The 20,481-nt window shown below is 44.4% G+C and overlaps 1 protein-coding gene across 4 annotated transcripts in view; it reads right to left on the bottom strand.

The window, feature by feature from the left end:
- DOCK1 (dedicator of cytokinesis 1) overlaps window positions 1-20,481 on the bottom strand; it is a 529,068-nt gene that overhangs the window by 114,906 nt on the left and 393,681 nt on the right. For all 4 annotated transcript variants that reach the window (XM_060127083.1, XM_060127084.1, XM_060127085.1 and 1 more), the window contains one exon: window positions 2,246-2,324. In XM_060127083.1, the coding sequence (XP_059983066.1) occupies window positions 2,246-2,324 (79 nt within the window). The remainder of the gene's footprint in view (window positions 1-2,245; window positions 2,325-20,481) is intronic.

The raw sequence follows: 20,481 nt of genomic DNA, 5'->3' as shown, positions 1-20,481 counted from the left end.
AAAATATCTTACCAGTCAAGCCTGGCAGTTATGCTTCCAGGAACCTGTTCTATAGCAATGCAGCACTGAGATGCGGGTGTCACACTGTTCATGGCAGCACTGCTTGGAAACGGGAGAAACTGAAAATAGCCTGCAGGCTATCAGTGCAGGAATGCCTGCACCAATGTTGGTAACATTTATGTTGTGGAATATGATAGAAGTGAAAACCACGGCTGGCACGACCCGATTCACGTTCAAAACCAAAAGAAAGCAGGTCTATATATACAATGGAATATTACTCAGCCATAAAAAGAAACGAAATTGAGCTATTTGTAATGAGGTGGATAGGCCTAGAGTCTGTCATACAGAGTGAAGTAAGTCAGAAAGAGAGAGACAAATACCGTATGCTAACATATATATATGGAATTTAAGAAAAAAAAATGTCATGAAAAACCTAGGGGTGAAACAGGAATAAAGACACAGACTTACTAGAGAATGGACTTGAGGCTATGGGGAGGGGGAAGGGTAAATGGTGACAAAGCAAGAGAGAGGCATGGACATATACACACTACCAAACGTAAGGTAGATAGCTAGTGGGAAGCAGCTGCATAGCACAGGGAGATCAGCTCGGTGCTTTGTGACCGCCTGGAGGGGTGGGATAGGGAGGGTGGGAGGGAGGGAGACGCAAGCGGGAAGAGATATGGGAACATATGTATATATATAACTGATTCATTTTGTTGTGAAGCTGAAACTAACATACCATTGTAAAGCAATTATACTCCAATAAAGATGTTAAAATGAAAAAAAAAAAAAAAAAAAAGAAAGCAGGTCTAGGTCCAGATACAGCTGACGCTTGAACAACTCGAGTTTGAACTACTCGGGTCCACTCACAGGTGGATATTTTCCAGTAGTAACTACTACAGTACTACATAGTGGTTGGTCGAATTATACTCAGATTAATCACCTTCCACCCCGCCCTCCCACATTGCTTAAGGGTCAACTGTAAATGCTTAAAGAAGCCTCAAGGAGAACACACAACAATTATCTAAAAAGTTACCCGGCAGAGGGAGAAAAGGGTGAAAGGGTGGTAAGGGGCCTTTCATATTTTATTCGACGTGTGGATTTACACTGCATAAATATTTTACGTGCATGTATCTGTGCATTAGGACATGTAAAAACAGACATTAAGCAGAGAAAATAATAAAACATTTAAAATTGTGAAAAATAGTTAAGTAACATTTCCAAATACACAGTACCTGATGTACTACTATGTACTTAAATGACGATAGAACATTTTTAATTTAAAAAAATGATACAAGAAATAGGGCCTAGGCACTTAAGAACTTAATCTAATAAACCGAGTAGCACATTAGCTCTACATTTTCTGAAGACCATGCAAAAGGGAAGGTAGATGGTTGTCTAATTTTTGTTCTCTGGTAACTCAGTTTTGAGCCAGACCACCCTCTGGGTATACATAAATTCTTCAGGGTCCTTCTCAGTGAAAAATCCCACCCAGGAAACTAACCTGTTTGCATTTGGATGCTTTTATTTGCAAACTTTAGTAAATGAAACTACATAATGGCAAAATCATGATTAGCAGAAATATATCTGAAGTTCAGTAGAAATGAGAGTCACAAATAGTAGATGCATAGTAAGAAATCATGCCAGGGAAAAACCAATCCTTTTTACACACACACACACACACACACACACACACACACACACACGCACGCACTCCACAAGCACTGGAGAAGTAGGGCCAACAGGGAAGGATCAGCTGACCACAGCCCAGGGGTGTTGCAGGGCTGGGACCTTTTGCCTGGTAAAGGCCAATTGGGGCAGCACAAAGCCGGAAGAGAATATATCAGGGGAAAACCTACATCTACAAGCAAGCTGGGCTCAGTGACGCAGACCCACTTCTCCTCCTGGGCTGACCCTCATCACATTAGGATGGTCTGAGACTATCTTGGCAGCCTCACCAATTGAGATGTGGTGGCCTTCCTGCTCAGAGAGTCCCTACTTGTCACTCTGATTCAAGACTTTCACTCTGAAACAGCTCTATCTCCTTCCTCGCTAAACTGAGCAAATAGTCCAAAGGCATCATTTTCAATCCTCGGGTTCCAGTATCACACACTGTAAATTCCATTTCCACACCTTAAATGGGAAAACTTAAGTTCAAGGATTAGAAATATAAGATATGGGCTCAGACCAGCAATTTGTTTTAACATGATTTCTCAACAAAGGTCATGTCTACCTCTTCTCTTACCTGCAGCTCAAAGTTGGCTTGATCCAGAAATTTTTTGTTCAGCATATCTGCATACTGATTAATCGCTCGCAGAAAGACTCTGAAAGATTAAGAGAAAATTACATAATTACACACTTCTGCTCGGGCACCTTTGGAGGTTTGGCATTTCAACTAGCTACAATCCGAGACTGTCTGGCACGGGAACTCTCTAAGTCCTGTGAAAAGCTGTGAGGTTTTGCCAGTGAAAAGCCCAGAGAATTATATGCAGATGTTCTCCAAATTAATCAAGGAAACATGCAGAATAAAAGAAACAGACCAAAATAACAGAGCATGAAAGTAACATATGAAAAATATCACTAAAAACCCTCATTTTTTTTAAAAAGAAAAGGTGCAAATTAAATGTTTTTCTCAAGTCACAATGTATCAGTGTTACCAAATTGGCCTTTGCTTAGCTGGCTTTTTAAAGTGAAGCATTTGAAAGCACTATTACACACTGTCAGGCTTGGAATGGTTTGGCATGTCGACTGGAAAAAAATGCACAACCTAAAAGGTGAGAATTATGTTTTATTCGGCGGACAAAACTGAGGACTTAAGCCTAGGACACAGCATCTCAGATCGCTCTGAGGGACGGCTCCAGAGAGGTGAGGGTGGGGCCAGGATTCACAGGAGTTTTTGCAACAAAGACCAGGTAGTCAGAACTTCAAAAGATTACTAAGAAACGGACAAATTCTTGGAAAGGTACAACTGTCCAAAACGGAACCAGGAAGAATTAGAAAATATAAACAGACCAATCACAAGTCATGAAATTGAAATTGATTAAAAATCTTCCAACAAATAAAAGTCAAGGATCAGTTGGCTTCACAAGTGAATTCTATCAAACATTTAGAGAAGAGCTAACACTCATCCTTCTCAAACTCTTCCAAAAAATTGCAGAGGGAGGAGCACTCCCAAACTCATTCTATGAGGCCACCATCACCCTGATACCAAAAGTAGACAAAGATATCACAAAAAAAGAAAAGTACAGACCAATATCACTGATGAATATAGACGTAAAAATCCTCAACAAAACTCTAGCAAACAAAATCCAATAACACATTAAAAGGATCATACACCATGATCAAGTGGGATTTATCCCAGGGATGCAAGGATTCTTCAATATATGCAAATCAATCAATGTGATATACCATATTAACAAATTAAAGAATAAAACCATATGATCATCTCAATAGATGCAGAAAAAGCTTCTGACAAAATTCAACACCCATTTATAATAAAAAAAACTCTCCAGAAAGTGGGCATAGAGGGAACCTATCTCAACATAATAAAGGCCATATATGATAAACCCACAGCAAACATCATTCTCAGTGGTGAAAAAGTGAAAGCATTTCTTCTAAAATCAGGAACAAGACAAGGGCGTCCACTCTTGCCACTATTATTCAACATAGTTTTGGAAGTCCTAGCCACAGCAATCAGAGAAGAAAAAGAAATAAAAGGAATACAAATTGGAAAAGAAGTAGCAAAACTGTCACTGTTTGCAGATGACGTGATTCTATAACATAGAAAATCCTAAAGATGCCACCAGAAAACTACTAGAGCTAATCAAGGAATTTGGTAAAGTTGCAGGATACAAAACTAATGCACAGAAATCTCTTTCATTTCTATACACTAACAATGAAAGATCAGAAAGAGAAATTAAGGAAACAACCCCATTTACCATTGCAACAAAAAGAATACCTAGGAATAAACCTACCTAAGGAGGCAAAAGACCTGTACTCTGAATACTATATAACACTGACGAAAGAACTCAAAGATAACATAAATAGATGGAGAGATATACCATGTTCTTGGATTGGAAGAATCAATATTGTGAAAATGACTACACTACACAAAGCAATCTACAGATTCAATGCAATCCCTGCCAAACTACCAATGGCATTTTTCACAGAATTAGAACAGAAAATTTTGCAATTTGTATGGAAACACAGAATTAGAACAGAAAATTTTGCAATTTGTATGGAAACACAGAAGAATAGACAAAGCAATCTTGAGAAAGGAAAACAGAGCTGGAGGAATCAGGTTCTCCAACTTCAGACTATACTACAAAGCTACAGTAATCAAGGCAGTATGGTGCTGGCACAAAATCAGAAATACAGATCAATGGAACAGGATAGAAAGCCCAGAGATAAACCCACGCACCTATGGTCACCTTATCTTTGACAAAGGAGGCAAGAATATACAATGGAGAAAAGACAGCCTCTTCAGTAAGTGGTGCTGGGAAAACTGGACAGCTACATGTAAAAGAATGAAATTACAACACTCCCTAACACCATACACAAAAATAAAATGGATTAAAGACCTAAACGTAAGACCGGACACTATAAAACTCTTAGAAGAAAACATAGGGAAAACACTCTTTGACATAAATCACAGCAAGATCTTTTTTGAGCCACCTCCCAGAGTAATGAAAATAAAACCAAAAATAAACAAACGGAGATTGACCCTTTGTCAACTGCTTCATTTGCAAATATTTTCTCCCATTCTGAGGGCTGTCTTTTAGTCTTGTTTACATTTTCCTTTGCTGTGCAAAAAGCTTTTAAGTTTCACTAGGTCCCATATGTTTATTTTTGTTTTTATTTCCATTTCTCTAGGAGGTGGGTCAAAAAGGACCTTGCTAAAGCAGAAACTAACATACCACTGTAAAGCAATTATACTCCAATAAAGATGTTACAAAAAAAGTAAACAAATGGGACATAATGAAACTTAAAAGCTTTTGCACAGAAAAGGAAACCATAAACAAGACTAAAAGACAGCTCTCAGAATGGGAGAAAATATTTGCAAATGAAGCAACTGACAAAGGATTAATCTCCAAAATATACAAGCAGCTCAATATCAAGAAAACAAACAACCCAATCAAAGAGTGGGTGGAAGACCTAAATAGACATTTCTCCAAAGAAGACAGGTGGCCAAGAGGCACATGAAAAGATGCTCAACATCAGTAATTATTAGAGAAATGCACGTCAATACTACAATGAGGTATCACCTCACACCAGTCAGAATGGCCAACATCAAAAAATCTACAAACAATAAATACTGGGGAGGGTGTGGAGAAAAGGGAACCCTCTTGCACTGTTGGTGGGAATGTAAATTGATACAGCCACTATGGAGAACAGTATGAAGTTTCCTTACAAAACTAAAAAGAGAACTACCATATGACCCAGCAATCCCACTACTGGGCATATACCCTGAGAAAACCCTAATTCAAAAAGACACATGTACCCCAGTGTTCACTGCAGCTCTATTTACAATAGTCAGGACACGGAAACAACCTAAATGTCCATCGACAGATGAATGGATAAAGAAGATGTGGTAAATATACACAATGGAATATTACTCAGCCATAAAAAGGAATGAAATTGGGTCATTTGTAGAGATGTGGATGGACCTAGAGTCTGTGATACAGAGTGAAGTAAGTCAGAAAGAGAAAAAAATATCATATACTAAAGCATATATGTGGAATCTAGAAAAATGGTACAGATGAACCTATTTGCAGGGCAGGAATAGAGATGCAGATCTAGAGAACGGACATGTGGACACGGAGTGGGGGCAAGGGGAGGGTGGGATGAATTGGGAGATTAAGACTGACATATATACACCACCATGTGTAAAATAGATAGCTAGTGGGAACCTGCTGTATAGCGCAGGGAGCTCAGTTCGGTGCTCCGTGATGACCTAGATGGGTGGGATGGAGGAGGCGGTGGGAGGGAGGTCCAAGAGGGAGGGGATATATGTATACATACAGCTGATTCACTTCCTTGTACAACGGAAACTAACACAACACTGTAAAGCAACTATACTCCAGTTAAAAAAAAAAAAAGAAAGAAAGAAAGAAAAAGAAAATCAGATATCTCAAGTTAAGGAATTTAGTGTTTTTCATATATGGGAAGATGTAAGAGTCTGGGCTCACTGAAATCGTTCCTTTGATGTGCACCTCAGCTCTCTGGGGCCAGTATCCTGTGATTTCTCGTCCTGAGTTCACTCTGGGCTCACCACAGGGGTGGCTATAATGTGATGGCTTGCTGGCTGCAATATCCTTTGTTTACTGATATGGCAGGGGGCATTTTTTTTTTTTTTTATCGATAGGTGAAATATCATCAAGCTTGGACGTATGGCTCAACTTCAGTATCATTTGTCCTATACGCCAAATGCTAATTTTAGTCACTGTTTACTTGTTTAAATAAAATGAAAAAGCTTTAGCAGATATGAGAGTAACTTGACAAGAGTTTTAGAAGGAATTTTAATTCACCGATTCATTGATAAGGTACCATGTTAAGAACACAGGACAAAGTATCACAGCCTTCCATACCCTGACCTTTCCTTTCCTGTGATGGAATATGTTATACAGCTCAGGGCTGTCACGAATGACTCCAGAGTACTAAGTGTTTCACAAGTTGTTTGTTCAGTAGATTTGTTTTATTACTCTGCAGAGTAATACTCTGTTACAACAACAGAGCTCAGTCCTGATACTTCTTTTCAAATGACCCTTCTCCCTTTGCACAAAGGCAGGACGCCAGAGGGATGAGCATTAGGTCGCAGATAATAAACTTCATTACACTTCCTCTGTTTAGACAGCAGGAAGCAGCCAGAGTGTAAGAGAAATCTAGGTTACTTACTAGGAAGTGGTGCTCTCTGACGACAGGATCTCTTTAGCTACGCATGCCTGGAGAAGCTCCCCAGCCCTGACAGTCCCAGAGCCACTAAAGGCCAGTTAGCCTGGGAGGAGGGAGAGGGGGAAGGTCCACCTGGGGCTTTAAGGAGGTCTCCATCACCACCTCCCACCATCACCTCCTGTCCAACACCCGCTATCATGCAGCTTTCTCTGGCATAGCTCAAAGAAAGAGGATTTGCAGACATCATTTCATTAAGAGACCTATCAGGGATCCAGGACCAAGACGAGTGTGACAAATGACCTGTGCCGGAGTTTGCTGTCTTAGTGGCTGAAGAAAACCATAGCCGGAGTTATCTGAATTCTTCCCTGAGGATGTTAAGACATAACCAGAAAGGAGGAATTGGTGCTGTAAGTGACTATTAAAGGAGGGGCATGGGCGTGCTGGCTTGTCCACTAACCAGGAGCACGGAGTGGGCAGCAGCATATCCATCAGCCATAGGGTGGCCAGATTCTGCCACTATAAGATGCCTAGTTAAACTGGAAAAATAGCTCTTCTGGCTGAGTTTCGTAATTTATTGAAAAAAAAAAGCTGAATACAGGGCATTGAGGGCATCCTGACAAATTAATCCAGCACCAGGACAAAATCACTAGATCCAGGACACGCCTCCTATATACAGGCCACCTGGCAACCTAATCAGCCCTCCAGTCTTGGGCTGAGGTTGCCCGTGTCATGTTCGGTCCTCAGAAGTACGGGATGCATGGCTCAAGAGAAGATGCTCTACCCGGCCCATGTGACCCTTGGCAATTGTGTTCCGTAGCACCTGGGGAGGTGCACTGCGCTGACCCCAGCAACCGGAGGAACGCCCCAGGTGTCAGTGGAGTAAAACAACTTCCTGTCATGGGGCGGAGAGGGGCTGCCAGACAGCACAAAACCACTAGGCTTCCAGCCGGGGACATTTTCTTTTTCCCCTTAACTTTTCCTTCAGCTTCAGGAATTGGCCGTTCACTGGCGCAGCCCAGAGTCCTTATGAGCTTTAAGGAAGCCACTCTCTTCAGCCCTCTATGACAATAACGACAAGTTCACTTGGACATGCATTATTATTACGGGCTAATTATTGTGCCTCAAGATAGCACCCAAACAGCTGCAAGATGCTACTTCTAATTAAGCTCTGGAACAATTTCAGCTAGTTAAATAAAGATATTGCTCAAAATGACTTTTAAAAAAAGATGCCATTCTGAAATAATACGAAGGCTGAGCAAAAACTTTTTAATGAACTGACAACCGAGAAGGGGCAATGCTGAGAGAGAGTCTATAATTTAGAGTCGCTATAAATTTTTTAAAAAGCCAGGACAAAAAAACAAATAACACAGAATACAAGTTGTAGGGGAAAAACTAAAGAGATGATCAAATAAAAACCATCATCAATGCTGCAACAGAGGTGCGCCACTCAGGCTACAGGTATCAAGGGCCACCTCACTTCTGCAGAGCCACCCGGGACACACATACATTCCATCCTACCTTTCACACTTGATAGGATTAAAATCTTAGCAACGTTCCAAGTCCACCTGAACACAAATCAATTAACTAGGCAAAAAGAAACATAAACAGAGGCTAACTTTTAGGTAAGAATATTTAATATCTGCTGTGATTCATGAGTTATTTCTAATAACCATCAAACTGCGGGAAATAAGTAAGAAAATCGCATTAGAAACGTGTGCGTAACAACCTGCTTTCAGTCAAAGATTATGGGAAGCATCAGAGCTAAGTCAAGCGATGGGACAGCAGGGTGCCTTACTAGTCTGAAATGAAGGGTTTCAGCCCAGCTCAGCAGAGGGGAAGAGCAAGTCTTTTCTGTCGGGGAGCAATGAGAGGGAGGATGGGGTGCAAGTGGGCTCTGCTCTGCGTCCCTGGTGACCCTGTCCACGCTGGGCACCGCTGGAGTTGCACTCAAGGACAGAGAAGCCCTCCAGACTGTTCCCAAATGGTCCTGTTTATTCACCCGCGTGTCTGCAATGCCAAATTGGCATCCGGCACATCACATATGTTCACTATGTATTAGCCACAGGAAAGAATGAATGGATGAATATGGATGGATGGATGGATGGATGGATGGATGGATGGATGGATGGATGACGGATGGATGAGCTGGCCCAGGAGATCAAGCCCTGACCCACACCCGAGGGCTCAGGGAGGCTAGAATATTTGGTAGCCCCCAGCTCTCCCTGGAGTCCTTGCATTCCAAGTAGATTTTCCACTGTGGGGTTCAGCTCTTTAGAGGTTCTTGATAACCACATTTCTCATTAGGCATTTGGCATTTATGGCTGGGTATTGCTCCCCTCCACTTCTGGAGTTAGTTCCTTAATGGAGGAAACCTCGTCTTTTACACATCAGGATCCCCCAAAGCACATCTCACCACTGTGCATACTTAGAAATGTTCTGATCTAAGGGAGCATCAGTTTATAACTGCACTAACAGATGTCTCAGAGCCAGTGGTCTGTCCAGGAACTCCTACCACGCAAACACCCACACCCCACCCCCCCCACACACACACTCAGAGCCTGCTCTAGAGGGGAGGGGGAATCCACCCTCTGGCAATCTGCATTGGTCTTTATTCTCTCCATCCAACGTTACTGTACATAAATGTCAGGACCCAGTGAATAGAGGTCATACCTACTGTTCATAATGTTCCCAGCTCCCAAGAACACGAGAACGAGATGCTTGCAGTGAGGGGGCCGAGAACACGGTGGGTAGAAGGCAGGGAGCGGTTGGGACAGGTGTTGCTTTGACTCTGCCAGAAAAGAGAGGGAGTGGAAGAGATGTGCACCAAGCAAGTCATGCCTCGTTCTGAGCCACGAGCATGGAGTAATTTCTAGAAAACGAAGCTAATGGTGTGAGAACTAAATGCTTTCATGGATGCTGTCCCACACGGTCAAAATGATTAAGAAAAAGGGCAAGCCCATATTTCACAGAGCTCTTTTCAATCATTTTTAATCTATGAAAGGATTTATTTATAATCTAAACATTTTAAAGGGAAAACCGAACACACAAAATAAATAATGTAGAGAGAGCCACAGGCAAATCCCCCGAAGACTCAGAAGCCCTAAGGTCTAGATGTACTGTCTGTAGACGTTCAAATTATTCAAGACCAGTGGCTGCACCTTTTCTTGTTAATGGCTCCATGGAAAGAACTCCATCTCACTTTGCTTGGTAACCGACTCCTTCCTGTGTCCAGAGAGTCAGTCATCACCTTCACCCCTCTCGTCGCAACATTACCCATTTTAAATAATCTGGGGGCCTGGTGACACAGAGATCACTCATTCCCAAAGCTCATACAATTAAAAACAAACAAACAAAAAAGCCCAGGAAATTCTCCTTGACGTCCTTCTCTTCTACATGGACCTTTAACTACAGTGAGCTGCCGCTGGAAACAAAATGCTGTGCTGTAATTCCTGACGGTGTCAAATACGAGTTTAATTGGCTCCACACACAGGCTTATCCAATTACAGTTTTAATCTAATTATTTCTATCAACTATTATCTATCTATCTACCTACCTACCTATCTATCCATCCATCCATGTACCTATCCATCCAGCTACCCATCTATCCATCCATCCATCTATCTATCCATCTATCATCTGTCTATCTACCTACCTATCTGTCTATCTATCTATCCATCCACCTAACCATCTATCTATTATCTATCTATCTATCTACCCATCCATATCTCTCTCTTTACATCCATGTAAACATTTGGCTAGAAGACCTTCAAAAGGTGCCCAAGTTTTTGAGATTCTCCTATTTTCAACCAATACATAAAGGCACTAAACTATGGGGCCTCAAACTATCTTGAACTTTAAATCTCAGGCTTTTTTTTTTCCTTTACCTTTGAGATTAAAGGTAAGGAAGATGTACTGCCACCTAATTCAAAGTCATTTGAACACTATGGCCTCGGCTGACACTTTACAAAATGCTAAGTAGCATCTGGTGAAAAGGGAACACAAGCCCCGTGACTCGACTTCTGCATGTGTTCGAGAGAAGGCTGGGTGAGGGGGAGCGAGGCTCTGAGGAGGCAGCTGCCGGTTTCCAAGTCTCCCAACCACAGGCGTTTTCCAGAAGCCATCCCCCGGCCTTGCCTCTCACCCACATCCCCACTGTATCCCTGCACAAAAGGGCCAAGGCTGCCTCGTGAGCTCCAGCAGGGCACCGTCCCCCAAAGCTACCTATTGGAAAGCTGAGCGACCAAAGGAGCACAGTCCTAAATAATTATGTGTTAAGAAGAAATAATTATGCTGAGAAGAAGGGAACTTAGAAAGTGGAACCTAATCGGAAACCAATTTAACTACTAGAAGCTCCTGGCACAATTACAGTCCCTAAAATGACTTTATTATGACAGGGCCACAGGCATGTCTGTATCTCCGTTACCCAGTGTTTGCTGCCAATGGAAGTGGAAGATGAGAGGCCTTATTACTACAGAGAGAAATACATCTATCGAGAGATGCCCTGAGCTTCCAGTGCAAGGCAAAGCCCCATTTCTCAAGTGGTGAAGCTGTGGGGCTTCTCTTATTCCTTCTCTAAACTTACTTTAAGCTGTATAATTAGATTGTACAGTTCAACATGAGGGCATTTAAATACCTCTGGCGTTCACGTAAGAGTCGCTCTGGGGGGAAAAAAGAAATCTGCATCTTTTAACAAAATATTTTGCCCAAAGTGGTTAGACAAAAGGCAACAAATGCAAAGCGACACATCCTATCGCTGCAGAACAATAAGTCAAGGAATCGTGGCTGGAAATTTGCCTGAAAATGATTTTTCCGCATCATTCAGGAATGCTGGGAAGAAGAGGCAACTTCAGGTGAAGTGATGAAAGAGGTGCAGAGGCTGTCACTTCAATTCCAAAGGACGGATGCTTTCCTCCAGCTGATCGGTCTCCTGGCACCTCCCACAAGCAGCATGGCATCAAGTCAGTGTCTAAACAGCATCAGCCACTTCCCCTGGTGGGATCTTGGGTGAGGAACGAAGACCACGTGAGCACAGAGAAGTGACTTCTAGGAAAGACCCTGGTGTGTCTTGAGGTGAAGTGATGCACAAAAGGTGGGGGGCTTTGGTGGGACCCGCCCCCAGTCTCTGCAACTTGGGAAACAGTGGGAAGGCCAGTGTCATGAGAACTTTCTGGGAATGAGGCTGGAAGAGTTGGCTGGGGCCGTGAGAGGTTGGAGGCACCAAGGTGCAGAATTTGCACCTCTGATGGTAGGCGATGGGGGCCCTGAGGACTTTAAAGCAGGGAAGAGGCCAGAAAGACAAAAGGGTCGGCCGCCCTTGTTTCCTGAATGCGCGAGATTTCCTCATTTCTTTTTCAAATCAATAAGGCTTCGACATCCATCAGACTCCTAACTAAAATGCAAATTGCTCTGAACCTCTCTGCTGGCCAGCTCTGGGAGATCCACAGATCTGGGAGAAGTGGGCTCAGTCCACGAGGCCCAGGAATACAGAGAATTCCCAGGGAGAGTCTGCTCCAGACTAAGGCGGCCTCATCCCTGCTGGGGGTCTCCTGGAGCAGACATCTGTGGGCCCTGGTCTGCAGCTCTGACTCATGCTCAACACACTGGTGCTCTAGAGGCACAATCTGTCTCCTGTCTCAGGTTCCAGCCAAAACAGTGCGTGTTGTGCATGAACCACTGTGGGCTGAAGGCGAGACATCCTGAAAGTGGCGGGACCGACCACCGCTCTCTGCCACTTGACCACCCGCCTAACTTTCTGCTGCTTTGCTGGTAAAGCATCTTCTGAGCACCCTGTATGTTCCAGGCAGTGTTGTTACTTCACAGACATCACTGTGTGTGATGTTCACAGGTCTTGTGGAGTATGAATTACCTAATATTTTACAAATAAGGAAACGAAAGCTCAGAGGAGCAAAAGTCCATGTTCCTTACAGTAGGCTTAGATCAAGGTGACAACTGGTCACAATTATGCCACCTTCCTTAGGAGCATCAGTCAGTGAGGTCAGCATGATACAAGTATAACCCTGCAACCGTGTTCCTTTTACACTGTATGGAGGAAAATTTCCAACATATGCAGAAGTAGACAGCAAAAGAGACCCCCGTACTCCTCACTCAGCTTCAACAATTACCACCTTCTGCTCCTGGTTGCTTCCACTCTCCCCCATCCTGCCCCCCTCCCACATTATTATTATTGTTGTTAGTTTTAAACAGACGGGATTCCTAAGGGCAGCTTTAGGTTCACAGCAGGATCGAATGCAATGTACAGAGCGTTCCCCATCCCCGCTGGCTCCTCCACGACTGACATGCTGCACCAGGGCGGTACATGCGTTCTAACTGATGGACTTACATTGACTCATCATCGTCACCCAAAGTGCAGAGCGCCATTAGGGCTCACTCCTGGGGTTGTACATTCTACGGCTTTGGACAAATATACAAGAACACATTTCCACCATTACAGTATCATACAGAATAGTGTCACTGTGCTAAAAACCCTCTGCGCTCTGCCTGTCCACCCTCCCCCTCCCACTGGGCCCCTGCAAGCCACTGATCTTTACTGTCTCCATAGATCTGGTTTTTCCAGGATGTCATTTTGTTGAATCCTACAGTGTGTAGCCTTTTCACAGTGGCCCCTATTGTTTTTAGAATGTTTTCTAATTTTTCCCAGGTTTAAGACCCTTAACAGTTAAGGCACTTTACAGCAAAGACTTGAAACACATTCTCTTGTCAAACTCTTTTCTAACTCATCCGGGCAGCAAGTGCCTGCCGTACACAGAGTTCATGGGTCATCACGGCCTCCAGGCACATCCTGCGCCATAGCCCGGGCTAATGCTCAGGGAGCACCTCTGCCCCGACGGGCTGTAGGGTTTAGGGTGGGTCGCTCTATGGAAAATGGCTTTTCTGACGTCTCCATGTCTGTGATGCGGCAGTTGTCTCATGAACAGCATCAATTACGGTTACGACTAATACACACCCACCCCTGGCTTCTTCCCACGCTGCCTACAACTATTTCTCCCATCCTTCAAGGCAAGGTTCCCCACAGCCTAATTTTGTAAAAAAAGATTTTTGATTTCTTTTTTAATAAAGGCTTTTAAAAATTGTGGTAAAGTACATGTAATGTACACAAAATTGACCATCTTAACCATTTTTAAATGTACGCACGTTTCGGTGGCATTAAATACGTTCACCTTGTGGTGCAACCATCACCCCCATCCATTTCCAGAGCTCTTTTCATGAAACAGAAACTCTGTCCTGATTAAACAGTAACTCTCTACTCTCTCCAGCCCCTGGCCCCTGGCAACCACCCTGCTCCTTTCTGTCTCTAGGATTTTGATTACTCTAGGGACCTCATAGAAGTGGAATCCTACAATGTCTGTCATTTCGTGTCTGGCTTACTTAACTCAGCATAATGTCCTCAAGGTTCATACATGTTGTAGCATGTGTCAGAACGTCCTTCCTATTAAAGGCTGAACAATATTCTATTGTATGGATAATACCACGTTTTATTTATCCACTCATCCATGGATGGGCACTTGGGTTGCTTCCACCTTTCGGCTACAGTGAAGAATGCTACTGTAAACATGGGTGAACAAATATCTCTTCAAGTCCCTGCTTTCAATTCTTTTGGGTCTATACCCAGAAGTGGAGTTGCTAGGTCAGGTGGTAATTCTATGTTTAGTTTTCTGAGGAACCTCCATACTGTTTTCCGCAGCGGTCGTACCATTTTACATTCTGGCCAACAGTTCAAGGTTCCAATTCCTCCACATCTTTGCCAACGCTTGCGTTTTTCTGTTTTGGGTTTTTATGTTTTTGTTTTTGTTTTTGGATAGTAGCCATTCTAATGGGTGTGAGGTGGTATAAATAAAGTTTTCTTAGAACACAACCACATCTTTTCAATGAGGGATTGATTTTCTATGGCTGTCTTCGCACGACAAAGGCAGTGTTGAACAGTGATGCCTGCAAAGGTACCTGGCCCTTAACAGCAAGTTTTGCCAACCTCTGCAAAGCTGTGCTTCAGTTCTGATCTGTCCTCTACACAGATTTTTGGAGAGTTCTTCACCTATTTCAGGAGGAAGCCAGGGCTCTCATCTGTTTCTTGGCATCAGAAAATAAAGCTTCTTGATCAAACAGATGTTAAAAAGCCCCCTCCAGAGCTTAGAGAAAACAGCTTCCTTATTTGAGCCTAGGAGTGGTGTTACCAAGAGTTGGGAGAGGAACCTCCCTGGCAGTCCAGTGGTTAAGACTCTGCACTTCCACTGCAGGGGGCGAAGGTTCGACCCCTGGTTGGGGAACATCCCATATGCCGCGAGGTGTGGGCAAAAAGAAAAAAAAAAAAAGAGTTGGGAGAAAAACGATTTGGAAACCAAAGTCGGCGGGTTCCCTCCATTTGCACCTCCAGGTGCAACTAACTAACTAACAGTTTTATTTCAGGGTCAAGTTTTTTAAATGTATAAAGCCACCCTCTCCCTCTACTCTCTAATACCTTCTTCTACTTTCCTCTCCATCCCCAATCCTGCCTGCCTCACCTATTTCAACATCACACAACATCACAAAATAAGTGTTGGCTGATTTAGGGACATCCTGGGTAAAGGGGGAAAATCCCCAAGACAGACACATCAGGAAGGCCCAACAGCAAATGCTAAGAAGTGAGATGTCTCCATTGACGGAGGGGCCATGCAAGGGACAGGCATATCTCCATTCTAGAATCAGCCACGTCGAATAAGCGAGGGTCCTGGCTGACCCCAGAGACCCCCGCCACCAGCACCCCGGCATCCATCTGGCAAGCCTCCTCCTTCCTCTCCCACGGTCCACCTGTTGTTCCCGTGATTATAACTAGAGGCGTCAGGACAGCCATGGTGGATCTGCCCAAGGACAGCCACGGGTGGGTAGGCTAGGGGGCAGAGGAAGCGGGAGGGAGGCGTGACCACTGACCCATCCCTTAGCCATACTCCCCGACTGCCCTGGAAGACATGCTTTGCAGGGTGTAAGAGCGTGTGTATCTGTCACCGAAGTATTTTCTGAGTTCCAGATATGTGGGAGTAGGGGGTGGTGGTAGAAATGAGGACTCAAGAGTCGCTTTTTAGTGACGAAACATTTTGGAAATAAATAGTGGTGACGGTTGCACAACAAGGTGGATGGAATGAATGCCACTGAACCGTACCCATACATACGGTTAAAATGGCAAATTTTACCCCAATAAAAAAAAAAAGAAAGAAAAACATGAGAAGGGAAGAGAACAGAGTATTTCCAGAAACTGCAGCAGGGGGAATCCTGATTTTTCTCTTCATAACCCCACCATCATCAGTATGACGCAGTGCCATGATTTAAAAACAAACAAACAAAAATAAACCAACAAATGAAGAAAAACCAACTTGGGAATAAGAACTTCTGAATTTTCCTCCCCAGAGAGCCAGGTTGTTCAGATTTATTTTGGGAGGAGGTGGGGCATTAAAAAAAAGTGTGAATATAAATAAACAGAAAGCTGATAGTGACAACCACCATCCGCCCAGAGGCCTTTAAGATCCTAGTACATCATTTCTCACTTAACGTCACACATGACAGTGGTCACCTAACAGGGCATGTCTCAGATCTACTGCAAGTCCATTGACACTTCATTCCCTATAGCACTCAGCAGTGTATCTTGTATAAAACACAGTACAATTGAATCCGCTTAGTAAGCCCAAGAAAACATGAAGTGGTCAGAGGCTCTGAGCCAACTGCAGGGCCCAGGGCAAAAAATCTTAAGAGAAACTAGCATAGTTACACAAAGGGGATGATTCCTTCCAGCTATTTCGCACTCAGAATATATTAGCTATGCCCAGAATCTATCCCGGTTCATTTTCATGACTTGCTAATGGGCACTGTCATCATTTAGCAAACGAATGTAATTTGCTTTAGGTTCGTTTGCCAAAGGCTAAAAACTGGGACAAGGTTTTCTGCCCATTCAGGGGGCTGGGTGCTTGCACGTGTGCGTGGAGCAGGCACCTGGCAGCTGGCGGTGTTTCCACATTTTCCCTCCTCACTGGTGTTCGGCTTCTTCTACTCACTACTCGTTTAGTTTCCCTCCCACTAGGCTGGCGGGCCTCTCCGTGGGGGGGGGGTACCCCTCCGAGAGCTCTGTGCTTAAATCACGCCCCATCACTCAGGCTGTGCAACCTTGGGCAAGTGAATGAACACCTCTGAACTCCAGTTTTCCTTATCGAGGTCTGTGAGTGGGGGAGATAGAGGGGTCAGTGTCTGCAAAGGGCTTGGGTCATTCTAGCTGCTCAGTAATTGGCAGGTGCTATCGGGGGTGTGATAAAGATACAAACAATGAAGACCTCTGTCCTCTTCTTTGTTATTTGTTTCCAAAGAGGCCTCTGAGGAGCTCTTCAGCTTGTAGTGAGCGAAGGAGACTTTACAAGATCAGCGCTCATGAAAGCTCAGGTGCTGTTGAAGCTCTTAGAAAACACGAATGTCTTGTAACTTCAGGTCTTTGATTTTATTGGGGCTTAGAATTCTCATCACTCAATGGTTGAGTGTATGGAACTTTCTTCCACTATCTTCATCCACGGAGAGCAACTCAGGCAGTGCCACAGACTTTCATGGAAGGGGTAACTTCTCAAGACGGAAAAGGGTGGCCTGGTGAGGTTCACGCGCGGGTTTTGAGACTAACGGTGCTGCAGAGACAGGTCCCAGCCCAGGGCCGCAGCTCATCCCCAGCTCCCGGCTGGACAGGCATCACGTGAAGGCCGCCTGCCCTGGGCAGTGCCGCCATCTTGGTAGGTTGTCTGCTGGTGTGTAACGAATTACCACAAATGTAGTGGCTTCAGCAACCATTATGCCACAGTTTCACAGGTCAGAACTCCCTGCAGGCTGAGTTGGGCCTTTGCTCGAGGTCTCAGAAGGCCTTGGTCCAGGCACTGGCCAGGGTGGGTTCTAACAGGAGGCTCTTGACTTCCAGGCTCACAGGCAGAAGCCAGTTCTTTGCAGTTGTAGGTGTGAGGCCCCCATTTCCTTGCTGCCAGCTGGGGTCCCCTCTCTACTCTTACGAGTCACCTGCATATTCCCTCTCATGTGGCCGTCATCACATCAGCATTTGAGTCCTTCTGATGCTTCAAACTCCCACTTCCTTCTGCCACGAGCCAGAGAAAAGACTCTCCTTTTATAGGACTCCTGGGACGACATGAGGCCCACCCAGATAATCTCCCTATCTTAAGATCAACTAATTATATCTGCAAAAATCCCTTTTTCCAGGCGATGCACAGTCACAGGAACGATAATGTATCCTATTCATACTCCCATCCACGCCCCAGCAGAGGAGATTCTCCAAGGACCCTCACTGACCACTTGGAACAACGAACCTCTATGCCAACCTGCTTTTTCTGGGTCCCACTTTCATTCTTCCGCAAGCGAGAGAGAGAAAGAGAGAGAGAGAGAGAGAGAGAGAGAGAGAGAGAGAGAGAGAGAGAGAGAGAGAGAGAGGGCGGGGGGCGGGGGAAGGCTGCCATCATGGAATTCTCTCTTTTGTTGGCTGCCATGCTGTTCTGAGTATCTGAGACAAGATAAAAGACTCAGCTTAGTGAAGGGGAGGTCGGTGGAAGCTAAAACTCGAAATACCAACCTGAACCAGGTCTTGCAAGAATGAAGTGGCTCTTTCAGAAGCCGTTTGTTTGCAATCCACCGAGTGACACTTTCTATTAACAGGCATAACCTTATTCCAAGCCCAGGATGCCTTCTGATTCCAAGCTCATTTGCTTGCTGGATTCAGTGTAGCAACCCAGAACACAAGAGCTCAAGAACTGAATAATGATTTTCTTCCCCATACAGTCCATAAAAATCACCTCAACAGCCATTCTTATTTACATAATTCCTCTGATTTATCCTAAAGAAATGAGGCTTTCTTTTTAGCGAGAGTAGCACGGTCCTGCACATTAAGTACAGAACTAGAATGTCCCATGCCCGTGTTATAACCCTAAGCAAGGAAATATAAAATTGGACAGTATCACATCTCAGAGGCCTGCAAACTACGGCCCATGGGCTAAGTCCACTCGTCTGCCTGTGTGTGTAAATAAAGTTTTACTGGCATAGAGGCATGCCCATTCATTTACATGTTGCAACAGTGAAGGCAGAGCCCACACAAAGCTGAAAATATGGCCTATTTTTTATTTTATTTCTATAAATTTATTTATTTTATTTATTGTATTTTTGGCTGCGTGGGGTCTTCATTGCTGCGTGCGGGCTTTTCTCTAGTTGCGGCGGGCCTGGGTTACTCTTTCTTGCGGTGAGTGGGCTTCTCATTGCAGTGGCTTCTCCTGTTGCGGAGCACGGGCTCTAGGCGCACAGGCTTCAGTAGTTGTGGCTCGCGGGCTCTAGAGCACAGGCTCAGTAGCTGTGGCCCACGGGCTTAGCTGCTCCGCGCATGTGGGACCTTCCCGGGCCAGGGCTCGAACCCGTGTCTCCTGCATTGGCAGGCGGATTCTTAACAACTGCGCCACTAGGGAAGTCCTGACCTATTATTTAAACAAATGATTTTCAAGCAGAAAAGATGTAATCACCTATTCCAATCTCTAAAAACCGTTTCCACTACTTTCTCTCTGTAAACGAATTAATCCTCCCCTACTTGCTTGTTTAAATCTGTTTACTTTTTACTATTAAGACCGTTTGATCTTGTTTATTCTTTCCTGGATAGAACAGTGAGCATCTCCGCATCCTCAACCACAGCCATCAAGCAACCCTGAGCTTCCCCCTCATCAAAAGCCTCGCCACGAGACTGGAAGACTAGAATCAAGCCTTGGTTAGTGTCGAGAGGCAGGTTAGCACAATGGTTAGAGTAGGGACTCCAACAATAAACAGCCTGAGATGAAATCTGGCTTCTACCACTGACCCACTGTGCAAACTTGAGCTGGTTTCCTCCTCCATGAAATGGGTGTCAAGAGTAATCGACCTGCTAGGTGGTGAAGGTTAAATGAGCTAAAACGTGTACAGTGCCTGGAACAGTTGCTGGAACACAGTAAGCTCAAGGTGAGTGTTAGGAGGTCTGAAAACTATGCTCAAGTACTTCATCAGAGAGTGCTGGTTTAAGGGATAAATTCTAAGTGCTACTACAGACAGCTGGTCACCAACCTTTAATCAGAAAACCACATTCCAGAAGACTGCTTGGGCAAGTGCTCTGGCTAAGCTTCTTCTTGATCGAAAGCAGAAGCGTGAGAAGAATAATTGTTAGAAATTATTTTCTTTTGGGAAATGTGTGCCTTCTTTTTTTTTTTTTTTTTGCGGTACGCGGCCCTCTCACTGTTGTGGCCTCTCCCATTGCGGAGCACAGGCTCCGGACGCGCAGGCTCAGCGGCCATGGCTCACAGGCCCAGCCGCTCCACCCAGCCGCTCCGCGGCATGTGGGATCTTCCCGGACCGGGGCACGAACCCGTGTCCCCTGCATCGGCAGGCGGACTCTCAACCACTGCACCACCAGGGAAGCCCTGTGTGCCTTCTTAATGAATATAATGGTTAATAGAAGTGGGCTGTCCTAGTGGAAATCAATGCTATGCAAGGGAAGTGGATCAGCTAAAATATTTTAGGGACTCTGTTCGCTCCCGTGTGAATAGGGTGCTTGGTTCCAAG

Source organism: Lagenorhynchus albirostris, chromosome 16 (assembly GCF_949774975.1).
Source record: "Lagenorhynchus albirostris chromosome 16, mLagAlb1.1, whole genome shotgun sequence".
Classification (NCBI taxonomy): domain Eukaryota; kingdom Metazoa; phylum Chordata; class Mammalia; order Artiodactyla; family Delphinidae; genus Lagenorhynchus; species Lagenorhynchus albirostris.
The sequence above is the reverse complement of the archived record's forward strand: the minus strand, read 5'-3'. Positions and strand labels throughout refer to the sequence as shown.